A 27,213-nucleotide genomic window follows, 5' to 3' on the forward strand; every position below is an offset into this window, starting at 1 on the left:
CAAATCATGAAGTAAACCAGTCTGAGTCAAAACACCAGAGAGCAATAGGTAACCAGGCCAACTAATCCAAAAAGGAGTGGCAAAAAGCCGAAGAGAAACCAAAACCAAATCCAAAACACAGTAGTCAAAACAAGATAATAAGTTATTATTAATAACGCTCAGTACGCACAGTAAACACTGGAGGCAATACTTGGCAACATAGATGAGCTCTACGCAGCCTTTTATACATTGACCTAAGTGAAATCAATACCCTGGTGATGACGATCTGACTGTATGTCTCTGACTGGATAAGTCGCTATCTGGGTGACCAACAGCCTGCTGGACCGTGTAGTGCACCAGGGGGTCAGGCAGTATGACAAAATATAATTGAAAGCACTTGTACATTGTACAAAAACTCAAGTCATTTCTTGGAAATGATACATTGTTGAATATATTTCCCAATAAAAGTTTGGCACCAAACTAATATTGTCAAAGAATGTACGGTGAATGGCAGGTTTCTGTCCAAGCATGCATATGTCCTTGGGCCCATCAGACAGAAGGGCTCCAAAAGGCATATTTATATGCATATACACGCACACTCAGAGACACTGACTGTTTTAGACTGAGAGTTAAATTTGAAAAGCCAACAATTCTCACCTCCAAGACAAGGTAAGATGTGATGTTAACAACTATTAATTGTAAATTGATGGTATTAACATCCTTGCCTATATTTGTATAGGAATTGCTGGATAAAGAAAAATATTTTCTACATTGTCTATTGCTATATTACACCACTAATTCACTATTAACTTGATCACTAACTGAGGCTATGTCTGCATCTGATAACTGTCCACTTAACCGGTATTTGCATACTTTTGTATTTCATGCTGAGAAACCAGAGTAACACATAAATATCTACTCTAGACCTTTTAACTTGTACCTTATACTTTTACCATTTATCTTGTACTTTTATCGTGCTTTTGAGTAATAATTTAAACTTTTAAAATAACCCAGAAGCAAAGTTTTAATATATTCATGTAACAGTTCCTTCTCTGTATTTTTATTGGCAGTATGGAGCCCAAAACCATTGAGATCGCGGCCTTAGGGAGACCCCTATATCCTGGCATGTTGTACGACTGCCGCAGTGATTCCTTCATTACAGGTAAAATGTTCATTATTTGCTATATTCCACAATCTATATTTCAATTTATATGTAACAAAAGAAAACTCTATTGCTGCATGCTAACATACAATAAACTAACATAAATGTATTAGCAAATGTATACAGAAAACAGTACTTTAGTATCATTCACATACTGTCTTTTTTAGTTAGCTGAGTTCAGTAATACAATAGCTTTATTTTTACAACACATTCACTGAAGCATAGCATAAATTAGGATTTCTTTTACTCTTATTTATGACAAAATTATTATATTTTATAGGTTTCAATTTTTTTTCTATATGAATCTTTGGAACTTTATTTTCAAGTTAAATATTCCAGTATATTCCAGTCAAATTGGCTTCCTCAATTTTCTTCGCATTCTTCGCCATTGTTTTAGTAATGGTATAATGACAATATTTAATTATTTTTCAGTTATTATATATATTTCATTATTTCAAGCTTTATTAAAATACAAAAAGAAAATACAGGAAATATGTACACAAAATAAAAAACCCACAAACTTCAGAAAGAAATGGATTCTACAGGCAAAAGTCAATATTTAGTGTAACCTCTCTTGGCACTAAACACATCTTGAAATCTTTTGGGGAGACTGTCCCAAATGAAATAGTCAGACAAATACAGGTGTTAGCAATGACATTAATAAAGGTTCTATTCCATTTAGGTTTAAGAGAGCCAAGTTCCTCTATTTCTCAAGTGTAAGGGGAGGTCACACTAAATACTTGCCACTGTTTCCTGGAAGCTCTTTTTTTTGTTTTTAATACTGCATACAAATTTCCTGTCTTTTCTGCTTGTATTCTAATAAAGAGATTGGGAAATAATTATATATAGTTATTATACAATATATAACCACATATTACCCCAGCATAAACCACTATGCTGTAGTGGAGACTGATATGCCCCTTCCTAACAGTGAGATCCTCTAGGTCCAGGTCATTGTCTTTACAAGCCAGTTCTGATAGAATGTCTATGTGTAAACCATTATGAAAGGCCACTAGCAAGGATGCTTCATTATAGCCACTTCCAATAGCTAAGGTGCAAAACTCTAAGCCCTAGTCTTGGCAAGTAACTCCCTGTTAGACCCTTCCTTCATGAGGATGTTTAAAAACAGCATGAAATTCCCATTCAAAGTAGCCATAAGACACGGTCTGCATCTTTGACCACGCAGCCATGGGCCAATCAAATGCATTGCCTGTCAGACATGATATCACAAAAGAGATTTTTGCTTGGTCTGAAGCGGGGGGAGTTGTTAAAGTACAAGGAACATTGTAACAGAAATCCGCTACAGTCACTGGGTCTGCAGTCGTACTTATCAGGATTGGTTATCAGAAAAATCTACATGCAACCATTCTCCAGAAATACCACACTGAATACACTGTGTTTTTAATCTTTATTTATGGATCACGCCTGTCCCTTTAAACAGCCTTTTAAAGAAAGCTTCTGGTATAAGATAACTTAAGATTTTATCATAGAAAATTCAATTACCATCAAATCAACTGCATGACACATTTAAACAGTATATACAATGTTTATCAAATTGCTTCACAAGTGTTAACCAGACTTTGTGCATTTGGAGAGGTTTTGGGCACATGCTCTGTAGCTCCTGAGTATTTTCATGTATATGCTCAAAATGGTCCACTTTATGTGACAAGACCCTGGTGAATCAGGAAATGTAGAGCATGACTGAAATTTCATTTCCAGCATCCATATACACATTGTAAACACCCCCCCCCCCCCCCCATGCCAGCAAAAAAAGATACTTTTTTGTTTTTTTTGACATTTTCTTCTGTATTAGATGAGCTCAAATGGAACCTAAATTAGGGGGAAAAACTCTGGATGAGAATGATTGTGTCACGGTATGGCCCCTCCTCCCAAAAGTCTCCCTGTGTGTGTGTGTGTGTGTGTGTGTATGTGTTCGTCATCCATATAGCCATGCCCTCCCTGTGTTTCACACCTGCTCCTTGTTGTGTGTTTTTAGTGTGCGAGTATTTAAGTCTTTTGTTTAAGTATGAATATTGTCTGTGTTTAAGATTACATGTGCCTGAGTGCTACGTTCGATGTTTTATGCGAATAAACATTTTGTCCTGTTTCTCTCAACTCGTCCCCACATCCTTCTCTGCCTCCTCGCGTTACAGAATGTCTTGGCCCAAGCCAGCTTCAATTAAATCTTGAATGATCATTGTGCATGTACAATTTCAGATAACTAGTGTTAAAGGGTAGAAACAAACTGTTTAAAAATTAGCAGCATTTGACACAATTAACTAAGATATTTTAATGAACAGGCTCGAGTACACGATCAGTTTAGACAAACAAGTTCTTGCCTGGCTTAGATCTTATTTGACAGACTATTACCAGTTTGTCAGCGTAAAATGGAGATGTTTCAGAACCTCTTCAGAAGATATTAGGAATGCATCTTTATATATGCTGCAGATCATCCAGATTAAGTCCAGATTAATTTATTTATGATGTCTCACATATAGTATAGCTAATTTAGTGTTTTATTTTATTTTTTTTATATTTAATTTGTATTAAGGTTATAGATTAGTAGTTTATTATTTCAATGTTTATTCAATATTTCCTATATGAAGTAAGTAAGTAAGCTTTTAGCTCTAATGAAAGGTGCTATATTAGAAAAAAAAAAAGTATTAGAAAAGCAATTCGTAGTTGTCACGCCCGCAGACCTGAGCGTTCCCCGTTTCCTAGGCAATCTAGTCACTTCCGGGTTTTCATCAGTCTCCATGGTTCCGTGTCTCCTCCCCTTTGTCTCCAGTTGTTCCGAGTTTGTCCCTAATTGTAGTCCTATTTAAAGCTTGTTTTTGCGTTTCTTGTTTATCGGTTATTATGTTTAGGTATTCCCCATTTGATCCCGTTTCTCGTTCCTATTTCTGCTGTACTCCCCCCTGCGCTCCTTATTTATGTTGCTTTCCTTGTTTAGTTCTCTGCTGTTCGCTGTTGTACTGTCTCTCTCTTTTTGTCTACTCTGCGTTCCTGTTAATATTTGCTTGTTTCATTCCGCTCTCTTTTCCCGTTCGGTGTTCTCTCGTCTCTTAGCTTTGTTTAGGTTTCTCTTTCCCTGTTGATGTACGCAAGTGTTGTCTGGCTTTCCTTTTTAGTTCTACTTACCTGTTGGTCAGTCATATGTAGCCCAGTTCTGTGTACTCCCCTTTAATTCTAGATATTTATCATCGTTATTCTTCCCTAAGTGCTTACGCCCCCTTTACCCAGTTCTCGCACTCATCTTGTTAGCCCGTTGTTCTGTCTGTCCTTTGTTCTGCTCTTATGTGTATGTTTCTGTTATTAAATCTCTTATTGATTATATTCTGTTAGTCACGTTCTTTATGGCATCCCTAGTGAGTTCTGTTCCGCATAACATCCAAGGCGCTGGCACTTCGCAAGTGTGTTCGCTCATCACCTCTCCAACGTTACAGTAGTAGATGCTCCCAAGATATTTCATCATTTTCATGAATGTTACACTGTAGTGTGAACTAATAATTTATGATTGTGGTCAGTGACAATGCTGCAGGGCCTAGAAACTTTGTGCTCCAGCTTTCTTGTGAAATATGAGGGAATTAATTAGTCAAGTCTTTAGCTGAATAATTCATGATAGCTTGCAGCTAATGCGCCCTACGACACCCAGAGTCCTAGTAGTTATTGCACTGATAAGAGAAAAAGCATAACAGCACTAAATAATGCGATTGAGAATAGAACAAAGGAGTAGCACCTGTGTATAGGTCATGACTGTTTAACTGGTGTTTATTAAACATTTTATGTATAAGGATACTTCAGAGTGATCAATATCACTAATTTAATAAGTAGCCAGATTATTAATACATGCTTAATACATGCAGAGTCTCTGCACTGCCTAGTTTGCCGCCTTGCTTCTGTTTACATGAAAATGTTCAGTACGCTCTCAAAACGGGCACAAACTGTAACTGCGAGCAATGCCCCGCAAGTTGGGAGTGGTTAGCAGAAGTCAAAGGAGAGGAAACTGAGAAAGGAGGAAAAGACAACAGTATGTCGCCCAATCTTTTACAAAGAAAGGTAGGTGTAGTCTGTAAGGGGTGGAAATTACCCTGATTGTTATGTCTGCTTCTCCCCAGTCCTGCCAGCGCTCCCACAAACTACACTGCTCATAATTGTGTAGGTATTTAAACCCCTTTGTGTGTCTTACTCAGCGTCCAATAGCATGTGCCAAGGTGTTGTTTCTCCGTTTGCCCGTTGTATTCTGGTTTTCAAGTTTGTTACTTTTTTTTGTTCGATAAACTTTCTTCAAAAAAGTCTATTTTGTCTGCCTGGTTTGATGATTTATCTGATTTTGATGTCTGCCTATTTATCTGACCACAAATTTATGTTGCAGTTTCGGTTACCTATTAAAACCTGGGTTTTACCTGAACCTGCTTTGACTCTGCCTCAGTCCACCTGGTCTGATACTGTAGTAATTGATGATTTACTGAACCTATCTCAATAAAAGTGTAACGCGTGATGGCCCGAGTTCTGAAGGGGGCAGGACGCACAGACTCCAGCCACGTGGACGAACATTTATTAACATATAAACACAACGGCACTCACACGTGTTACAAACAAGGAACATGAAACGGTTAACGATAAACAGGAATAAATCTACATTAACACGTTACGTCAGCAATGACCAACGACACTGCCCACGCTGACGTGGGTTTAAATACACGGACAGGACGAGGTGCAGGTGTGTGTAGGCGTGGCCACAAACGAGGAGCCTCCCACTGAATGTGGCGGGCCAAACCACGTGACTCGCGGAGGCGAGCGTTCCGTGACAAAAAGAGTTTATATAACAAATATTATCAATCACACCAATGGAAACGTATTTATGCGGGTATGGTTACAGATCATTTTCAGGTTTGAGATTTGAAGCGTGGACATCTTTCTTAAATTCATTGCAAAGTGTCTAACTGTTTCAGTTTGTCAAAGAAGAATAAGTTCCTTTCTCTCTCTTATTTCAGGTCTTACTTTATGGGACAAAGAGTCATTAAATAAGGATTTAGATGTGCACCGGCAACCAAAGACAGATCTAAAATTCTGCTTTTCTGACTTCCTCCGTGATAAAACCAGCCTGCTAGATGTGAGTGCCTCTCTTAAAGCCAGCTTCCTGTGTGGGTTGGTGGAAGTTGGAGGGTCAGCCAAGTACCTGAATGATAAAAAATCCTCAGCACGTCAGTCTCGCGTTACTATGCAGTACAGCCAGACAACAACATTTGAACAACTTACAATGTCCCAACTAGGCAAAATTGTCTACCCACAGGTGTTTGAGGAAAAGTCAGCCACTCATGTCGTTACAGCTGTATTGTATGGAGCTCAGGCTTTTCTGGTGTTTGATCAAACAGCCACAAAGAATGAGGCCACACAAGCAATTGAAGGGAACCTAAGTGTAATGGTCAAGAAAATTCCAAAATTTTCCATTGAAGGAGAAGGAAATCTGAAGATGAATGAGGAAGAAAAGAAACTGGCTGAAGAAATCAGCTGTACCTTTCACGGAGACTTTGAGATTGAGGAGAACCCCACCACATACATGGAAGCCCTGCAGCTGTACAAGAAGTTGCCATCTCTTCTGAAGAACAGGGAGAATGATGCTGTACCAGTGAGGATTTGGCTATATCCCCTTGCCCGCTTTGATACTAAAGCAGCTCGGCTAGAGAGAGAAATCAGTGTTGTACTGAGCTCTAAAGTAGAAGATTTGCTGGATAAACTGGAAAATGGAGAAAGAACATGCAGTGACTTAATTAAAAACACAACAGCATGTGATTTCCAGGATCTGATGGAGAGGCTGAAGTTATTTCAAGAATCCCTCGGTGACTACAAGATGCTGTTCCTTAAAGCCATATGCAGGCTTCTTCCTGCTATTCGGGGTGGGGAGCAGAATGACCAGGCACTAACTGATGTCCTGATCACCCACAGAAAGTCCCCCTTTACAGCTACCAGACTGAAGAAGTGGTTGGAGAATGTTCAGAATGAAGTAAATCTGCTGGATTCCTACACCAGGGAACTGAGTGATTGCCCAGTTGTAACATCCTCAGGCCTCGACCAAATTGTCTTTAACCCACAGGTTGATACAGTAATATGCTTCTCCTTCACCTCTCTGAATCAAGACCCATATCTTTCATTGCTGGCCAAATATCTGAAGGCAGATGAGTTTGAAAAGCTGTCCGCACTTCCTAAATCAAATGGCCAAGACCTCCCATCATGGTTCAACAATCCTGACATTTATGAAAGAATGAAACATAACCTTTCCCTCTTCAAAGGATTTTCTGAGGCAAACAAAGAAAATGAGGAAGTCAGATTTGTCATTGCCTCAGTCTCTGACCCCTCCAATCCTGGCACCTCCATCCGCCTGTATAGAAAAGGGAAAATGGTAGACAGCAAGTTTCAGCCTGTGTCTAAGCCGCCTGCACCCAGTGTGGACATCCAGAATGGGAATGTGGTCCTGAAGCTTCAGGAGTCCCCAACGGGAGTGACACTGCAGTACCGAGTGGAGTACAGAGCTGATTCAGATGATGCTGACAGATGGGAAATCATAGACACTCCAGATGCACAGGAAACCTTCACACTGACAGGACTGCAGCTAGCACAAAGACACTGGGTTCGTTACAGAGCGGTTAGTGAGGTGGGAGTGAGTGAAACCAGCAAGTCCGTCTTCTTCTCTTACAAAGGGACGCTCAGTGTTCCAGTTGCAAAGTCATGGGTAAGTGAGGATTTCTTCAGATTTATAGCTTTAAAAAATTACACTGTGCACAAGACTTCATATAACTGGAAAAGCAAGATAAAATACAAATGCATAAGCACACATTTCTATAATAATTAAACAAATTAAATATGATAATTAAAAATAAAAGAATATTATTTCGTTTCCTATAGAACCAGACCACTTTGTCCCTCTTTAATGAACTAAGGAAGAAAATAATGTCCAGCTTGGGCACCTCTTACTGGAGTTTGTCAACCATCAAATCGGAAGTTAGAAATCTATCAGACTTGAGTACCAAAACAGTGGTGAGTAACACTATAAAATAAGGCAAGAAAGTGCAATAAAATCACTACATTTACTGAGTACCTGTGTGTCTGTAAATACCCTTAAAAGAACAGTGTAACTTTACAGTCAAAGCAGGACCATGTGGACACACTTTCTTTACTTTTTTTACTTTTTACTTACTGTAAACCAAGGACTCAATATTTTCCTTGTCTATAGTTTCAATGATGTGTCAGTCAAGAATTATTTTCCAGAATGCCATGAAGATCATTTAAGGTTCAAATCCCTAATGATATTTGGTTATATAAAAGCCAAAAAGTAAAGATTTTTTCAATTTTATTTATTTATTTATTTATTTATTTATTTAACCTGGCACTGCTCCCTCACTGAAGAAATAAATGGCTTGCCAAGTCAAATCACATGCATCAATAATAAAAAAAAAACCAAAAGAAAACTGCAGGGTTTTTTGTCATTTAGGATTGCATAATTGCTGTGGATAGGTTTAATTCATAATCATTCTTTATTCAGAAGTGAATTATCCAGTCTACAAAGTTGTAAGACAGCACCTGAAAAAGCTGGTACACTCTAAATGCTTATTTTCACTACAGAACAAAAGCTATACCGAACCCATTCCTGGAGGGTTGAAACTGGGACAGGCTTTGTTCTTCCAAGGTGTTGTTCCTTCAGATTGTGAGAGGTAATGCTTTCATGATACTGGCCAACACAAAAACAATAAATATGAAATTTAAATTAGCTTTTACATTCTGGAATGTTCATAGATGTTTGAATAGTAATACATTTTCTTTCAAACTGCAAATTATTGTCTGTTGCAGGTTTGTGATAGATCTGAAGACTGGGACAAAGGATGATGGTAACATTGCCTTCCACTTTAGCGCATGCATGTCCCATGTATGCTGCGACACCTTCAGGAACAGAGCATGGGAGAAGCAGTACAATACTGCCTGGAGTCCATTTGCCAAAGGAGCAGCCTTTGATATGTTCATGGTTATTAAACAAGAAGGCTATGAGGTGAGACATTTGCAGTAGTGGAAGAAATGGAACAAAATGTAAGTTAATGGAATAATAAGATAATAAGGAAATGGATAATTAAATAAACTAATAAAAAAATAACCCAATTTTTTGTTTAGGTAATTGTGAATGGCCAGATGTTCTGTATGTTCAACCACCGTATGCCACTGGAGAGTGTGTCTAGACTTACAATCTGGGGAGATGTCTTCATGAACACCTTTGGCATCGTTGAGGTAAGCCATTTTCTAGTTCTGTGTGTTCAGCTACCGTATGCCACTGGAGACAGTGTCTGTACTTCATGTCTGGGGAGACCTTTTCATTAACACCTTCGGTATCGACATAAGCCATTTTCATATGTTACTTTCTTTGGCATGAACCAAAATGACTTCTTCTAATCATTCATTAAAATACAAATTACAATTACAATTCACAACACCTTTTGTCTGTTTAGTGGTTTGTTGACCAACAATTAACACTTTTATCCATCAAGTGGACAATGTTAATCTGAACATCATCATTCCTGCTCATGTTGGAGGACACTGATCATTTCTATCGGCCTCAAATAGATAATAATCAAAACATTTTTATTGCTTTGCTTTCTCAAGTATAATAAGGCTTTGTAACATTTAATGGTCATCATTTCTCATTTTTTATTGGATCTATTTATGTGTTTTCATCAGTTTCATGCATATATATAAAAAAAAGAAAACAAACAGGAAATACGAAAGGGAAAGGAGACAGAAAAAAAACAATAAAAGGGACGGAACTCCCCCCATCCCACTGTACCCTAACATCATCACAGATACAGATCCACAATATGTCAACAAGCACACAAATAAAAGTAGCTGAGCTCAGTGACAATAAGATAAATGACAATAGTGGTAGTAATTATGTTGGTCATAAGCTCTTATAATCCATTAATATAGTCCATTTTTTCCACATAAGTAATGACAGGCTGCCAGATAGAGTAAAATCTTCACCATTTATGGTGTAGTGGATTTTTTCTAAAGTCAAATAATACATCAGATTTTTAAGCCAGTGTTTAAATGTAGGCAGGGACTTTTCTTTCTATTTAAGTAGTACAAGTCGTCAAGTACAGGAAGGTTGGAAAAGCTATCATACTTTTGGCTGAAATGTTTAGAAGAACGTCCTGCGATATCACACCATAGATTGCTTTTTAAAGTAAACATGCAGCTTTTTTTTCCACAAGCATTCTCGTGTATTTTCTTAGCTCACTACTTTTAAAGTCATGGAACACACGTACGGTACTACATGTGAATTGTAAACTGATGATAAGTCACATGGATGAGTGGATTTGATATTTGCTTGCTGGTCCCACTGATTCTAACACAGCAGTTTGTGCTTAATGTACGCCATAAATAAATGAATGTGGATTGTAGGTTCAGAAGGATGAACACTCACTTTTAAAGAGTTAAAGAGATTTGGATTTGTTGTAAATAGTAGAGATTTTATACGCAAATCCCAAATTAGAGATGTACTTTGACATTTTAATGAGCTAAGAGAGAAAATTTAGTTAAGCTCTTCTAGGAAAACGTTTTGATATTTGATAGAAATTTGGTGCAAAACCATTTCCCACCTGATCCTCTTAATATTACCTGTCATATCACTGGCAGTTCTACCTCATTCCCTGTTCTCACTATTTAAGTACCACAGGTGCCCATGTCTGTCGCTTCACACCGGAGCTGCCACAGCGGTATGCCCAGCTCTCTGTTTGTGCTGCCAACGACAGCTTTTCTCACTGAGCATCCTGTCCGTACTTCCCTAAGCGCCTTTTTTGTATTTTTGCCTTTTGTTAAGTAAACATTGTTCCCTGTTTTCACCACTTGCATCTCACTCATCCCAACATGTCACATATGGACAAACGCATAAGTGTATTATGTTGGACAAATGCAAGAAAATAAATTCAGGTGTATATTTAATAATATTTAATAATATCATTATTCTACCAGGTGCTGTTCCCTCTTTCACCTACCCTAAAAATCCTCACTGAAGAAATGAGCTGATAAGTCAAATCATATGTATAAGTAATGACAAACTGTGCAGACTTTTTTGTCCTCAGCTCTATTTAGAATGGTAGAGTTGCTGTGAATAAATTTAATTCATAAACATTTCTTATTTTATTTTACTGTTTGGTCCAGCACTGGAGTACATCTACCTTTAGTAAGGAACCAACATCAGGAATCTCACGTGGGAAATTTTCTAACATCCAGTCAGAAGTGACTTCTCCAGTTTGCAACCCTGTAAGACCTCACCTGAAAAAGCTGGACAAAAATCCCTGTAGTCTAAATGATACATAAACACAAAGTTGCATTTTGAAAAATTCATCCATAGGTGAGCTTTATTATTGCTACATTCTCAATGCTTATGATTACTTCAGAGTAAAAACTATACAGGACCAATTCCTGGAGGGTTGAAACCGGGACAGGCTTTGTTCTTCCAAGGTGTTGTTCCTGGAGATTGTGACAGGTATGCTTTCATGATACTGGCCAACACTTATACTGGTGTTTCGTTTTGTTTTTTTAGCAGAAATTCAAAATATGGAGCACAAAAACAAATGTGAAATGTATCACTTTCAGATAAGCTGTTACATTCTGGAATATTCATAGATGTTTGAATAGTAATACATTTTCTTTCAAACTGCAAATTATTGTCTGTTGCAGGTTTGTGATAGATCTGAAGACTGGGACAAAGGATGATGGTAACATTGCCTTCCACTTTAGCGCATGCATGTCCCATGTATGCTGCGACACCTTCAGGAACAGAGCATGGGAGAAGCAGTACAATACTGCCTGGAGTCCATTTGCCAAAGGAGCAGCCTTTGATATGTTCATGGTTATTAAACAAGAAGGCTATGAGGTGAGACATTTGCAGTAGTGGAAGAAATGGAACAAACTGTAAGTTAATGGAATAATAAGATAATAAGGAAATTGATAATTAAATAAACTAATAAAAAAATAACCCAATTTTTTGTTTAGGTAATTGTGAATGGCCAGATGTTCTGTATGTTCAACCACCGTATGCCACTGGAGAGTGTGTCTAGACTTACAATCTGGGGAGATGTCTTCATGAACACATTTGGCATCATTGAGGTCACCCATTTTCATATGATTCTTTGGCATAAACCAAAACATTTCTGCCAGTCATCCATTAAAATACATGTTTTGTTGTCTAACAATACTTTTCTCCACCAGGTGGATGATGTTAATCTGAAGGTCACCATTCCTGCCCATGTTTGCGGGCACTGATCATTCCCAATGCTGTAAATCAGATAATTATCAAAACATTTTTCTTTGTGTTATTTGCATCATTTAATTAGAATTACATCTCCCTTTTCAATTAAACTGTAACTTTTTTCACTAAGTATTCTTCTGTATTTTCATAGCCCACTTCTGTTAGAAGGTAATGAAATACCGTGCTACTGTGCTGCAGTTTAATTGTAAACAGTATCCTGATGATAACCTGATAATATGGATTGCAACTGATATTTAGCAGTTTGTGCTTAAATTAGTGAATAAATATGTATTGTATGTTTACAGGCATGAACTGTGCTTTTAAGGAATTAAGAGTAGATGTTTATAGTGACATTCCCATGTTAGAGATGTCTGCTTTGCTATTTTGGTTAGCTAAGAGTTAAATGCTCTGTTAAATGCTTTAAATGTAATTGAAATCACTTGTACATTGTAAAAAAATTCAAATAATTTCTTTTCAACTATGGAAGTGGTTAACTCTGGACATTATTTCTATACCATGTGTGCTAATTTAAGCAGTGTGTACTTAGTGATATTTTATGATATACACATTAAGCTACTGTTAAAATAAATAAATAAATAGAAAAGCCCGCTAATCAAAGCCTAGTGAGACAGTATCGACATCGTGTTCTGTATAGAACAAACTGAAAATGAAAAGATAACTGTTCAGCAATTTCTATTGCATACTTATAACAACAAAAAGATCATTTTCGATAATAAGCTTTGCCATATTGCTTGAATATAAAACATTCTTGTGAATAATCTACATGTTCTATATTATGCTTTTTCTAGCCAAGTTTATGATGAGCTTTTGATATGACCTCAAAAACATCCATGCAGAAGATTTTTTTCAAGTTTATGGAGAATAAAGACCCTTCTCTCACTCTCTTTTTGCCAACAATGCCACAGTAATTATCTAAATTGCTTAAAACGTTTATATTTTGTATTCTCTACACTTTTCCACACTATTCTGTGGAACCAAAAAAAGTTTTTGTGTTTCCAAAGACGTTCAGTATATCTTGTTGTCATGGAAATTATGCATTGTTGAATCTAGTCCCCAGTAAATACTTGGCACCAAACTAATATCATGAAAGAATGTAAGGTGAATGGAAGGTATGCGTCCAAGCAGGCATATGTCCTTGGGCCCATCAGACAGAGGGGCTCCACAAGGCCCATTTGCCAGCCAATAACCTACTAAATCTGGTACCGACATACATTATATTTCACTGGTTGAATCTTATTGCCAGGACTTGTAAAATCTGAAGCAAGTGCTCATGAATAAAGTATATTTTGCATATTATTACTGCTCATATGCTAGCTTGCCATAATTGTACAAGTCTAATGCTTCATTTCAATCGACAGAGCATTAGTGTGTAACTGATGCTCAAGAATATAAGCTCAATTTTGTTTTTAGTGAAATATGTCAGTAGCATGTTTTTAATTCCCAAACGAGGTTTTATAAAATAGAAATCAAAATCATTAATATAACAGTCCAACTGTGGATAAATGAATATGATTTCAACAGATCTTAATTATTCATTCATTCATTCATTCATCTTCTAATACATTTAATCCAATTTGAAGTCATGGGGAAAGGAGCGTATCCCAGCAACACCAGGTCTGGACAAAAATTGTTTGTGAAATGCTTTAAATGTGTGATGTGACAAGCAAAGTCAGACACCTGCAGATATAAAGTTGGGGATTTGTTGCAGCTCAAATTGATGGTGGGTGAACAAGCCAGGGTCAGAACCAAAAAGACAAATCCTGGGGTAATCCAAATCATGAAGTAAACCAGTCTGAGTCAAAACACCAGAGAGCAATAGGTAACCAGGCCAACTAATCCAAAAAGGAGTGGCAAAAAGCCGAAGAGAAACCAAAACCAAATCCAAAACACAGTAGTCAAAACAAGATAATAAGTTATTATTAATAACGCTCAGTACGCACAGTAAACACTGGAGGCAATACTTGGCAACATAGATGAGCTCTACGCAGCCTTTTATACATTGACCTAAGTGAAATCAATACCCTGGTGATGACGATCTGACTGTATGTCTCTGACTGGATAAGTCGCTATCTGGGTGACCAACAGCCTGCTGGACCGTGTAGTGCACCAGGGGGTCAGGCAGTATGACAAAATATAATTGAAAGCACTTGTACATTGTACAAAAACTCAAGTCATTTCTTGGAAATGATACATTGTTGAATATATTTCCCAATAAAAGTTTGGCACCAAACTAATATTGTCAAAGAATGTACGGTGAATGGCAGGTTTCTGTCCAAGCATGCATATGTCCTTGGGCCCATCAGACAGAAGGGCTCCAAAAGGCATATTTATATGCATATACACGCACACTCAGAGACACTGACTGTTTTAGACTGAGAGTTAAATTTGAAAAGCCAACAATTCTCACCTCCAAGACAAGGTAAGATGTGATGTTAACAACTATTAATTGTAAATTGATGGTATTAACATCCTTGCCTATATTTGTATAGGAATTGCTGGATAAAGAAAAATATTTTCTACATTGTCTATTGCTATATTACACCACTAATTCACTATTAACTTGATCACTAACTGAGGCTATGTCTGCATCTGATAACTGTCCACTTAACCGGTATTTGCATACTTTTGTATTTCATGCTGAGAAACCAGAGTAACACATAAATATCTACTCTAGACCTTTTAACTTGTACCTTATACTTTTACCATTTATCTTGTACTTTTATCGTGCTTTTGAGTAATAATTTAAACTTTTAAAATAACCCAGAAGCAAAGTTTTAATATATTCATGTAACAGTTCCTTCTCTGTATTTTTATTGGCAGTATGGAGCCCAAAACCATTGAGATCGCGGCCTTAGGGAGACCCCTATATCCTGGCATGTTGTACGACTGCCGCAGTGATTCCTTCATTACAGGTAAAATGTTCATTATTTGCTATATTCCACAATCTATATTTCAATTTATATGTAACAAAAGAAAACTCTATTGCTGCATGCTAACATACAATAAACTAACATAAATGTATTAGCAAATGTATACAGAAAACAGTACTTTAGTATCATTCACATACTGTCTTTTTTAGTTAGCTGAGTTCAGTAATACAATAGCTTTATTTTTACAACACATTCACTGAAGCATAGCATAAATTAGGATTTCTTTTACTCTTATTTATGACAAAATTATTATATTTTATAGGTTTCAATTTTTTTTTCTATATGAATCTTTGGAACTTTATTTTCAAGTTAAATATTCCAGTATATTCCAGTCAAATTGGCTTCCTCAATTTTCTTCGCATTCTTCGCCATTGTTTTAGTAATGGTATAATGACAATATTTAATTATTTTTCAGTTATTATATATATTTCATTATTTCAAGCTTTATTAAAATACAAAAAGAAAATACAGGAAATATGTACACAAAATAAAAAACCCACAAACTTCAGAAAGAAATGGATTCTACAGGCAAAAGTCAATATTTAGTGTAACCTCTCTTGGCACTAAACACATCTTGAAATCTTTTGGGGAGACTGTCCCAAATGAAATAGTCAGACAAATACAGGTGTTAGCAATGACATTAATAAAGGTTCTATTCCATTTAGGTTTAAGAGAGCCAAGTTCCTCTATTTCTCAAGTGTAAGGGGAGGTCACACTAAATACTTGCCACTGTTTCCTGGAAGCTCTTTTTTTTGTTTTTAATACTGCATACAAATTTCCTGTCTTTTCTGCTTGTATTCTAATAAAGAGATTGGGAAATAATTATATATAGTTATTATACAATATATAACCACATATTACCCCAGCATAAACCACTATGCTGTAGTGGAGACTGATATGCCCCTTCCTAACAGTGAGATCCTCTAGGTCCAGGTCATTGTCTTTACAAGCCAGTTCTGATAGAATGTCTATGTGTAAACCATTATGAAAGGCCACTAGCAAGGATGCTTCATTATAGCCACTTCCAATAGCTAAGGTGCAAAACTCTAAGCCCTAGTCTTGGCAAGTAACTCCCTGTTAGACCCTTCCTTCATGAGGATGTTTAAAAACAGCATGAAATTCCCATTCAAAGTAGCCATAAGACACGGTCTGCATCTTTGACCACGCAGCCATGGGCCAATCAAATGCATTGCCTGTCAGACATGATATCACAAAAGAGATTTTTGCTTGGTCTGAAGCGGGGGGAGTTGTTAAAGTACAAGGAACATTGTAACAGAAATCCGCTACAGTCACTGGGTCTGCAGTCGTACTTATCAGGATTGGTTATCAGAAAAATCTACATGCAACCATTCTCCAGAAATACCACACTGAATACACTGTGTTTTTAATCTTTATTTATGGATCACGCCTGTCCCTTTAAACAGCCTTTTAAAGAAAGCTTCTGGTATAAGATAACTTAAGATTTTATCATAGAAAATTCAATTACCATCAAATCAACTGCATGACACATTTAAACAGTATATACAATGTTTATCAAATTGCTTCACAAGTGTTAACCAGACTTTGTGCATTTGGAGAGGTTTTGGGCACATGCTCTGTAGCTCCTGAGTATTTTCATGTATATGCTCAAAATGGTCCACTTTATGTGACAAGACCCTGGTGAATCAGGAAATGTAGAGCATGACTGAAATTTCATTTCCAGCATCCATATACACATTGTAAACACCCCCCCCCCCCCCCCCATGCCAGCAAAAAAAGATACTTTTTTGGTTTTTTTGACATTTTCTTCTGTATTAGATGAGCTCAAATGGAACCTAAATTAGGGGGAAAAACTCTGGATGAGAATGATTGTGTCACGGTATGGCCCCTCCTCCCAAAAGTCTCCCTGTGTGTGTGTGTGTGTGTGTGTGTATGTGTTCGTCATCCATATAGCCATGCCCTCCCTGTGTTTCACACCTGCTCCTTGTTGTGTGTTTTTAGTGTGCGAGTATTTAAGTCTTTTGTTTAAGTATGAATATTGTCTGTGTTTAAGATTACATGTGCCTGAGTGCTACGTTCGATGTTTTATGCGAATAAACATTTTGTCCTGTTTCTCTCAACTCGTCCCCACATCCTTCTCTGCCTCCTCGCGTTACAGAATGTCTTGGCCCAAGCCAGCTTCAATTAAATCTTGAATGATCATTGTGCATGTACAATTTCAGATAACTAGTGTTAAAGGGTAGAAACAAACTGTTTAAAAATTAGCAGCATTTGACACAATTAACTAAGATATTTTAATGAACAGGCTCGAGTACACGATCAGTTTAGACAAACAAGTTCTTGCCTGGCTTAGATCTTATTTGACAGACTATTACCAGTTTGTCAGCGTAAAATGGAGATGTTTCAGAACCTCTTCAGAAGATATTAGGAATGCATCTTTATATATGCTGCAGATCATCCAGATTAAGTCCAGAGTAATTTATTTATGATGTCTCACATATAGTATAGCTAATTTAGTGTTTTATTTTATTTTTTTTATATTTAATTTGTATTAAGGTTATAGATTAGTAGTTTATTATTTCAATGTTTATTCAATATTTCCTATATGAAGTAAGTAAGTAAGCTTTTAGCTCTAATGAAAGGTGCTATATTAGAAAAAAAAAAAGTATTAGAAAAGCAATTCGTAGTTGTCACGCCCGCAGACCTGAGCGTTCCCCGTTTCCTAGGCAATCTAGTCACTTCCGGGTTTTCATCAGTCTCCATGGTTCCGTGTCTCCTCCCCTTTGTCTCCAGTTGTTCCGAGTTTGTCCCTAATTGTAGTCCTATTTAAAGCTTGTTTTTGCGTTTCTTGTTTATCGGTTATTATGTTTAGGTATTCCCCATTTGATCCCGTTTCTCGTTCCTATTTCTGCTGTACTCCCCCCTGCGCTCCTTATTTATGTTGCTTTCCTTGTTTAGTTCTCTGCTGTTCGCTGTTGTACTGTCTCTCTCTTTTTGTCTACTCTGCGTTCCTGTTAATATTTGCTTGTTTCATTCCGCTCTCTTTTCCCGTTCGGTGTTCTCTCGTCTCTTAGCTTTGTTTAGGTTTCTCTTTCCCTGTTGATGTACGCAAGTGTTGTCTGGCTTTCCTTTTTAGTTCTACTTACCTGTTGGTCAGTCATATGTAGCCCAGTTCTGTGTACTCCCCTTTAATTCTAGATATTTATCATCGTTATTCTTCCCTAAGTGCTTACGCCCCCTTTACCCAGTTCTCGCACTCATCTTGTTAGCCCGTTGTTCTGTCTGTCCTTTGTTCTGCTCTTATGTGTATGTTTCTGTTATTAAATCTCTTATTGATTATATTCTGTTAGTCACGTTCTTTATGGCATCCCTAGTGAGTTCTGTTCCGCATAACATCCAAGGCGCTGGCACTTCGCAAGTGTGTTCGCTCATCACCTCTCCAACGTTACAGTAGTAGATGCTCCCAAGATATTTCATCATTTTCATGAATGTTACACTGTAGTGTGAACTAATAATTTATGATTGTGGTCAGTGACAATGCTGCAGGGCCTAGAAACTTTGTGCTCCAGCTTTCTTGTGAAATATGAGGGAATTAATTAGTCAAGTCTTTAGCTGAATAATTAATGATAGCTTGCAGCTAATGCGCCCTACGACACCCAGAGTCCTAGTAGTTATTGCACTGATAAGGGAAAAAGCATAACAGCACTAAATAATGCGATTGAGAATAGAACAAAGGAGTAGCACCTGTGTATAGGTCATGACTGTTTAACTGGTGTTTATTAAACATTTTATGTATAAGGATACTTCAGAGTGATCAATATCACTAATTTAATAAGTAGCCAGATTATTAATACATGCTTAATACATGCAGAGTCTCTGCACTGCCTAGTTTGCCGCCTTGCTTCTGTTTACATGAAAATGTTCAGTACGCTCTCAAAACGGGCACAAACTGTAACTGCGAGCAATGCCCCGCAAGTTGGGAGTGGTTAGCAGAAGTCAAAGGAGAGGAAACTGAGACAGGAGAAAAAGACAACAGTATGTCACCCAATTTTTTACAAAGAAAGGTAGGTGTAGTCTGTAAGGGGTGGAAATTACCCTGATTGTTATGTCTGCTTCTCCCCAGTCCTGCCACCGCTCCCACAAACTACACTGCTCATAATTGTGTAGATATTTAATTGTGTAGATAGTGTCTTACTCAGCGTCCAATAGCATGTGCTAAGGTGTTGTTTCTCTGTTTGCCCGTTGTATTCTGGTTTTCAAGTTTGTTACTTTTTTTTTGTTCGATAAACTTTCTTTTAAAAAGTCTATTTTGTCTGCCTGGTTTGATGATTTATCTGATTTTGATGTCTGCCTATTTATCTGACCACATATTTGTGTTGCAGTTTCGGTTACCTATTAAAACCTGGGTTTTACCTGAACCTGCTTTGACTCTGCCTCAGTCCACCTGGTCTGATACTGTAGTAATTGATGATTTACTGAACCTATCTCAATAAAAGTGTAACGCGTGATGGCCCGAGTTCTGAAGGGGGCAGGACGCACAGACTCCAGCCACGTGGACGAACATTTATTAACATATAAACACAATATAAAAGCCAAAAAGTAAAGATTTTTTCAATTTTATTTATTTATTTATTTATTTATTTATTTATTTATTTTACCTGGCACTGCTGGACTGGACCATGTGGACATGCTTTCTCTATTTTTGCTGTAAACCATAGACCCAATATTTTCATTGTCTTTAGTTTCATTGATGTTTTAATCAAGACTTATTTCTCCAGTTTGTGACCCTGTAAGACATCACCTGAAAAAGCTGGAGAAAAATCCTTGTAGTCTAAATGCTAGGTAAACACCAAAGTTGCACTTTGAAAAATTCATCCATAGATTTATCAATGCTACATTTTCAATGCTTATGATCAATACAGAACAAAAAATATACAGGACAAATTCCTGGAGGGTTGAAACCAGGACAGGCTTTGTTCTTTCAAGGTGTTGTTCCTTCAGATTGTCACAGGTATGCTCTCAGAATACTGACCAAAATTATGTTTTTAATGGAAATCCACAGAAGCACAAAAAAATAAATATGAACTGTATCACTTTCAGGTTAGTCATAACACTTAGCCATAGACCTTTGAATAACATTTTCTTTCCAACTGCAAATGTCTGTCTATTGCAGGTTTAGCATAAATCTGAAAACTGGGCCAAAGGACCATGACGACATTGCCTTGCACTTTGACAACCGCATCACCTATGTGGTCTGCAACAGCTTCAGGAATGGAAAATGGGAGACTGAGAGCAATACTAACTGGTGTCCCTTTGCCAAGGGAGCAGCCTTTGATGTGTTCATGGTTGTTAAACCAGAAGGCTACGAGCTGAGACATTTATAATTGTGGAATAAATGCAGCAAAGTGTTGGTTAATGGAGTAAATACGTTAAAAAGGTTTCTTTTTTGTTCAGGTAATTGTGAATGGCCAGGAATGCTGCATGTTCAAACACCGTATGCCAATGGAGACAGTGAGTACATTTGAGATCTATGACGATGTCTTCATGAACACCTTCGGCATCATTGAGGTAAGTTATTTTCATATGACTTTTATTTCAGCATTATGACCTCTGAAAATAATCCAGTAAAATACGGATTATAATCTTATAATATTATAATTCACATCTCCAATTTTATAATCCACAACCTTTTCGGTAATTTGTTGTCTAACATTATTAATACTTGTATCCACCAGGCCGATAACATTAATCTGAGGGTTACCATTCCTACCCATGTTTGGGGACACTGATCATTTACATTGGCATGAACCAGATAATTATCAAAACCTTTTTGTTTGTGTTATATCCTTCTTTAGTAAGGCTTTGCAATATATAATGGTCAACAATATCTACTTTTTAAAGTAAACTGCTGCTCTTTCTGCAAGCATTCTTCTGTATTTTCTTAGCTCATTACTGTTAGAAAGTCATGGAACGCATGTACTGTGCTGCAGTTTATTTGTAAACAGTATCCTGATGATCTCATATATATGACTGGAATTGATATTTGCTTGCAAGCTTCACTGCTTGTAACACAGTAGTTTGTACTTAATGTACAGCATAAATAAATGAATATGGATTGTCTGTTCAGATGGGTGAACACCACTTTTAAGGAATTAAGTTTTAGTTTAAAATGTTGGAGTTTTTTTTATGACAACCTGATGTTAGAGGTGTCTGCTTTGATTATCTTTTAATGAGTTAGGATCTTCCACGAATATTTGTTGCTATTTAAATTTGTTGCAAAAACATTTGCCACCTTCTCTTCTTTAATTTGCCTTGGTAATATTTTTAAATTGTTTAATAATGTACCTCTCAAAATAAATCTGAGATTAATGCATTTTTTAAAAAAATAATACAGCTCCAGTTCTGCCACTAAGTTGCAATTAATGCTCACAGTGTCAACATTCTTGTAATATAGTCACATTGTAATCAGACATAACACAGCGTTATTGCTAATATCACAACCTCAGTATTGAGAAACTGTCACTGGGTCTCTGTCACGGAATGCTCGCCTCCGCGAGTCACGTGGTTTGGCCCGCCACATGCAGTGGGAGGCTCCTCGTTTGTGGCCACGCCTACACACACCTGCACCTCGTCCTGTCCGTGTATTTAAACCCACGTCAGCGGTCATTGTTGACGTAACATATTAATGTAGATGTATTCCTGGTTATCGTGTCTGTTTAATGTTAACCGTTTCATGTTCCTTGTTTGTAATATGTGTGAGTGCCGTTGTGTTTATATGTTAATAAATGTTCGTCCACGTGGCTGGAGCCTGTGCGTCCTGCCCCTCGCCCTTCGGTTCTCAGGCCACCACGTTACAGTCTCTAGCTTTAATGCTGCAGGATGAGCCAGATGCCTGCGGATCAGACAAATAACGTCTTAATTAATACAGGACAATCCAAAATCATAATCCTAAAACCAAGCCGGGATCAAAAGTAAAACCATAAGGTTATCAGAGCAAAAGGTACATCTGAAGAGAAGCCCAAACAGTCCAAAAATAATGCCCAGAGGCAACCAAATCCGAAAGGCAGAATCCAAAATCAGTCAGGTAATAGCAAAACTGGTCAGTACACACAGAGTAGATTAATACAAGAATACCACTCAGGGACAGAGTCAATACTTCACAATTATGCAGCAGATGATTTGCATAGTGTTAAAAAACAAGCGTTTCACGTCAGTATTCCGGAGATGATGGTCTCCCCTGGGGATTCTGGGAAATATAGTGAGGGACTCTTGTGTTAGCTTCCTTGACTAGGGCTACTGGACCAACTTACCTGGAAGGATGTGCTCCAGCTTTGGACATTTTGGGTTTGCCTGCTGTTCCTTCAAGTCACCCTGGAATCACCCACGGATTAGCCACGCCCGCAGTAAATTAGGGACTCATTATAACCTTTATATAATCTCTACATAGAGCCATTGTAGTTCTGACATGGAGTGAGGTGAAGCAGGGTGCAAGTGTACAGAAGAGCAACAGTTATTGTGTTTATTACAAATCCATAATCATATGCCTTAATACAGTCCAGTGTTACAAGCCAGAAGGCAAAGACATATAACTGGAGTACATAAAACTAAAAACAAAAACAAAACTAAGAACACGAAAGTAAACATACAAATTCCACAAAATGAAATCTGCAACAGCAGTTACACACAGCACCTGGAGAGATACCAAGGTAACCGCAATAACTGCCACCAATACACAGGGGTATATATATTAGGGGTGGACCAATACATTTTTTTCAGGGCCAATACAGATGTCATATACACATGGTGGACGTTGCCATGGGAACCATGATGCCAGAGGGGAAACCATGACAGTAGTGAATGCAGTAATGAAGCACTGACACATTTTAAACCGATGTCAATGAAATTGATTATATATTTTTTTTAAATGTTCGCAACACCTCAAGATCTGTGAGATCTGGCTGTACCGCTTCTGTATTGTAATGCAATTGAAAGAATTGATGATTCTACCACAGAAACATATCAGACCTCATATAAAATAAATCTGCTGTTATTAAAAGATCCTAATCCATTGGAGAAAGTTGGTGAATTATGTCAGTAAAGAATGGCTAGTCAACATAATGAATTTACTGTCTCTTTTATAATGTGCACTGGGGAGGTGATAAGTTCATTTGCAACTTCTGGGACACTATAATGTTATATTAATTACATTATATTAATTAGGAAAATATTTCATTACTGATGTTAGATTCTGTATTTTCACCTGTCATATTCAAATTCAAGCATGTCATTTTCTCATTGTAATTCCACCATTTGGCAGGAAGAGACATTACTTTGGTTGTAAGGAATAACCATCAATTGTCTAGACTATCTCACATATCCATAACACCCCCACCTAGAAATCTATAGAGAGTCAGGCCAGTTCATAGATAATAAGAGATTTTATGCAATGTGATTTGATATGCAGCTATTGTTCTCTCTGTTGGCCACTTGTATCTGCAAATAAACAATTCAATCTGCATGTTGTCAGAGTTTACTACAAAGTTTCTGAGGTATCAGATGCAACAAAAATTTGTAACCTAACACTGGGCTGTGCTTCTTCCTACTCAAACTTCTCTTTCTTTGGAGAAGTCACAGAATTACAAATGTATTTTCATAAAGCCAAAATGGTTGCATTATCCATTAAATGACTGAATTATTCTAAACCATTAACGAAGTGTGAGCTCACAGTCTGGTGTACTTTTTTTTCTTCAGTTGTTCAATTTCAGCAAACAGGATCTTCACTCTGAACATGCCCCCAAAACTTTCTAAATTATATACACAAACCCTGATATAGCGCATCATAAACATAATGTGAGTTTTAAGGATGTAACCCCGCCTCCCCCCGCCGCCCCCAAAGGTCAATATGGACCAAACTTGCATACCTTATGAGAACATTATTCTAAAAAATGATTCATAAGTTATAGCTGTTTATGCAACATATTTAAAGACATAAAGTTGTTACCATTTTTAAACTGGTACCCTGACCATGGTCAGCACACTACGACAGACACTACTATGCTGCTCCTGGGAGGTCCCTGCCATCCATCTAGTCATTAAAGATTAAAATGTATACACTAACACATTGCATCTAATGTGAAAACCTGGTTACTGAGTTTTGGGTGATGGTCTAAATAAGTAAGAAATGTCCAGTGCTGCACTACTGTTGTGCAAAGCACTTGTAATTGCAAAGTTGGTTGGACTCCCGCAACAAATCACAAAAATCCAGTTTTATGTTCTTAAATGAAAATATGTGGGTGTTATGCTTGATTTTCGGAATAGCACACCCCACTGGCAGCTTTGCATAAAATTTCAGAGCGTGTGCAGAGCACGTGTATTAAATACTGGAGCCTTTCTGTCTTCAGGCACCCAACACAAGGTCTCTGCCTATCAGCCATGACATGGCGGCTTGAGCGCGAGCTGGTCGCCCGAGGTCATCCGCTCCCTCTTCTGGTCTCCTTTACCCCTCCCTTTCTCTCGCTCCCTTTCTCTCTCTCTCTCTCTCTCTCTCTCTCTCTCTCTCTCTCTCTCTCTCTCTCTCTCCCTCTCCCTTTCTCTCTCTCTCCCTGTCTCTCTCTAAGCACAGGAGAGGCTCATGGTGAGCATGGGAACAGCTCGTGGCTCGTTCATGCAGAGAACATCTAATCTTTACTAAGCTTGTCTCTTTCCTTTCTACGTAGACCCTTAGAACATGCCTCACCTTTCCCCGTCATCCTGTAGATTCAGATAGTAGATATAGGACACATATATACTCTGTGCTTTCCTCAATAAAGTGGAACTCTCTTGATTCTCTACCTTGGTGTCAGTATCTCTTGACTTCCCCTGATCCAGCTACAGAGGACGGAGGGCAGAGGGTAAATTGGAAGAGATAGAATCTGAAGGACTGGTCACTTTAAACCAGTTTCTAACAATGTGTTTCTGCATATACCATTTATGTGGACTGATCAATGCTAAGCCTGTCAAATGTGTCTCACATTAGTCAGTCTATCTTAATGTGTTGGTATGTTTCTTGAATGTTACAGCACCCCCCAGTAATGCAGGTACACCAAACCTTTTGCTCCAGCCCAGACCCCCGTGAGGTACATGCCTGTAAAGTTTGGTTTCATTCTGTCCAAGAATTCCAGAGTTGGAGCTGTTCATGTTCAGTATTTACAGTGGAAGCTCCACCCTTGGAGCTTTGGCAACTGGAAACTACATAGTGTGGAAATTTCCAGATTTGATTATTAAAAAATTCTCTGATTCTCTGGATACCAGATTTGTGTAGGTTTCTGAAAATCTAGGACTACTTTACACTCAGAAATATGTCCAATTTTGCATAATATACAAATTAGCTCAAAATCTAAGTGTGTTAATGGTTCTTGAGGCTTTTTGTACAGTGCATGAGTAGTACACTGGAAATCACTGAAAATCACTGTAACACTGATCACTTTCCAGTATTGATGGAAAAATGAATTTTTGAATGCAACAGCATGAATGCAATAGCGCCACCTATCGTATGATTGGGCTGTAGTTGTGTACCTGAGAAATGGGAGAGACTTTCAGCTATTGACCAAGTTTTGTGTCTGTAGGTGTGGTCTGCTCGAGATGCTTTAGTGCAGAAAAAGAAAAAACCCAATAAAAGCAAAACTGTTCCAAGCCCTAAACTGCTTGGACTGTAATAATAATAACGATAAGATGAAGAAGAAAAAGGAATATAAAACATTTGAGCGATTACAAATAGGGTTCCAAGCACTTTATGTACCTTTCGTATTTTCCTGTGAGGCCTCTAGGGTGCAGTAAAAGCTATTTTATGCTGACTCCTCATGTGATTCAAAGGCATGAAAATTCACCATAATGCAGGACATTAAGTCGGACATTCACCTCACCGTCCGCTCAAACGTCTGTTTGTTGTGTTCTAGCCTTGCTCAGAGTTCATTTTGTGTGTTTTTGCTTTTGGATAATTATGTGTTCTGGATATGTGTGCATCGTCGCTGTGGCGCCGGACTATATTAACAGCCCTGGTTTTGGATTTCCCTTAGTAAACTTCACTCATCTCCACATTTGCATCCGCTTACGTTTCCCTAGAGATTACAATATTCTCAGTGCTTAATTCAATAAACTCTCAATTTAGTTATTTACATCGATTTGAATAACTGTTATATTTTCTCATGACAAAGCCTTACCAATGCCGGCCCGAGCAGCTGGAATAATAAGACCAGAAATAGGCTTGCATTTCCTTATTGCAACTCCTAGAAATATCTCCAGGTATACAGAAGTGTTATCAGTTTCCTCAAAACTAGCATCATCTTTGCTTATGCTAATTAGGCACTGGCACACGCTTTCAGTTTACGAAGACAATGGGATTCAATGTTTAATGAACAATGTTTATTAACTTAATGTTCATAAACATTAATTAAACAATGTTCAATGTTTAATGACAATGTTTAATGAACACACCATGAATCAGATGTAGAATGTTTCTTAGCACCTTCCTCAAGAACAAATTTAAGAAAGAAACTGAGGAAGGTTTTGATAAAGGCCCATTAATTTTGAGGCCCAATTACTTTTTTACTTAAGTTTCTTTCATTTCTTGTAAATTCTCAACTGGCCAGTAGATGGCAATAATGCTCCACAAGTTCATAATCGCTTTCCTTAGATTTGATATTTATTCATAGATAATCACATCTAGTTGGACACGTAGTAAGATTTATCCAGATGTCTGCATACTACGAAGCTGATTATAAGACTGGAAAGGTTGCAAAAATAATTTCTAAAGAACACTTGGAATGTTTAAATACATGGTCCTTTATCAGTCCACAGACCGATAGCTC

At 37.6% G+C, this 27,213-nt stretch overlaps 1 protein-coding gene and 1 long non-coding RNA gene across 3 annotated transcripts; both read left to right on the top strand.

Annotated features, from left to right (window-relative positions):
* The first annotated feature begins 582 nt into the window (after positions 1-582).
* On the top strand, positions 583-13,349 carry LOC118242712 (cytolytic toxin-alpha-like). Of its 2 annotated transcripts, XM_035534959.2 has the most exons (12): positions 583-648; positions 1,050-1,141; positions 6,139-7,874; positions 8,048-8,179; positions 8,765-8,853; positions 8,990-9,185; positions 9,305-9,418; positions 11,345-11,446; positions 11,584-11,672; positions 11,867-12,062; positions 12,182-12,295; positions 12,398-13,349. In XM_035534959.2, the coding sequence occupies exons 2-12, from the start codon at positions 1,051-1,053 to the stop codon at positions 12,449-12,451; spliced, it is 2,913 nt and encodes a 970-aa protein (XP_035390852.2). In that variant the 5' UTR covers positions 583-648; position 1,050; the 3' UTR covers positions 12,452-13,349. The 2 variants fall into 2 exon arrangements, 1 of the variants encoding a protein (XP_035390852.2); XR_014118160.1 differs by lacking the exons at positions 11,867-12,062; positions 12,182-12,295; positions 12,398-13,349 and having other exon boundaries at positions 11,156-11,446; positions 11,584-11,630.
* A 1,441-nt stretch (positions 13,350-14,790) lies between these two features.
* LOC145652028 (uncharacterized) lies at positions 14,791-21,505 on the top strand. Its single transcript, XR_014118196.1, has 4 exons — positions 14,791-14,877; positions 15,279-15,370; positions 20,822-20,935; positions 21,103-21,505. It is a non-coding gene; the product is annotated as an uncharacterized LOC145652028 (long non-coding RNA).
* The last annotated feature ends 5,708 nt before the right edge of the window (positions 21,506-27,213 follow it).

Source organism: Electrophorus electricus, chromosome 18, assembly GCF_041902795.1.
Source record: "Electrophorus electricus isolate QZ-2024a chromosome 18, ASM4190279v1, whole genome shotgun sequence".
In the NCBI taxonomy this organism is placed as follows: domain Eukaryota; kingdom Metazoa; phylum Chordata; class Actinopteri; order Gymnotiformes; family Gymnotidae; genus Electrophorus; species Electrophorus electricus.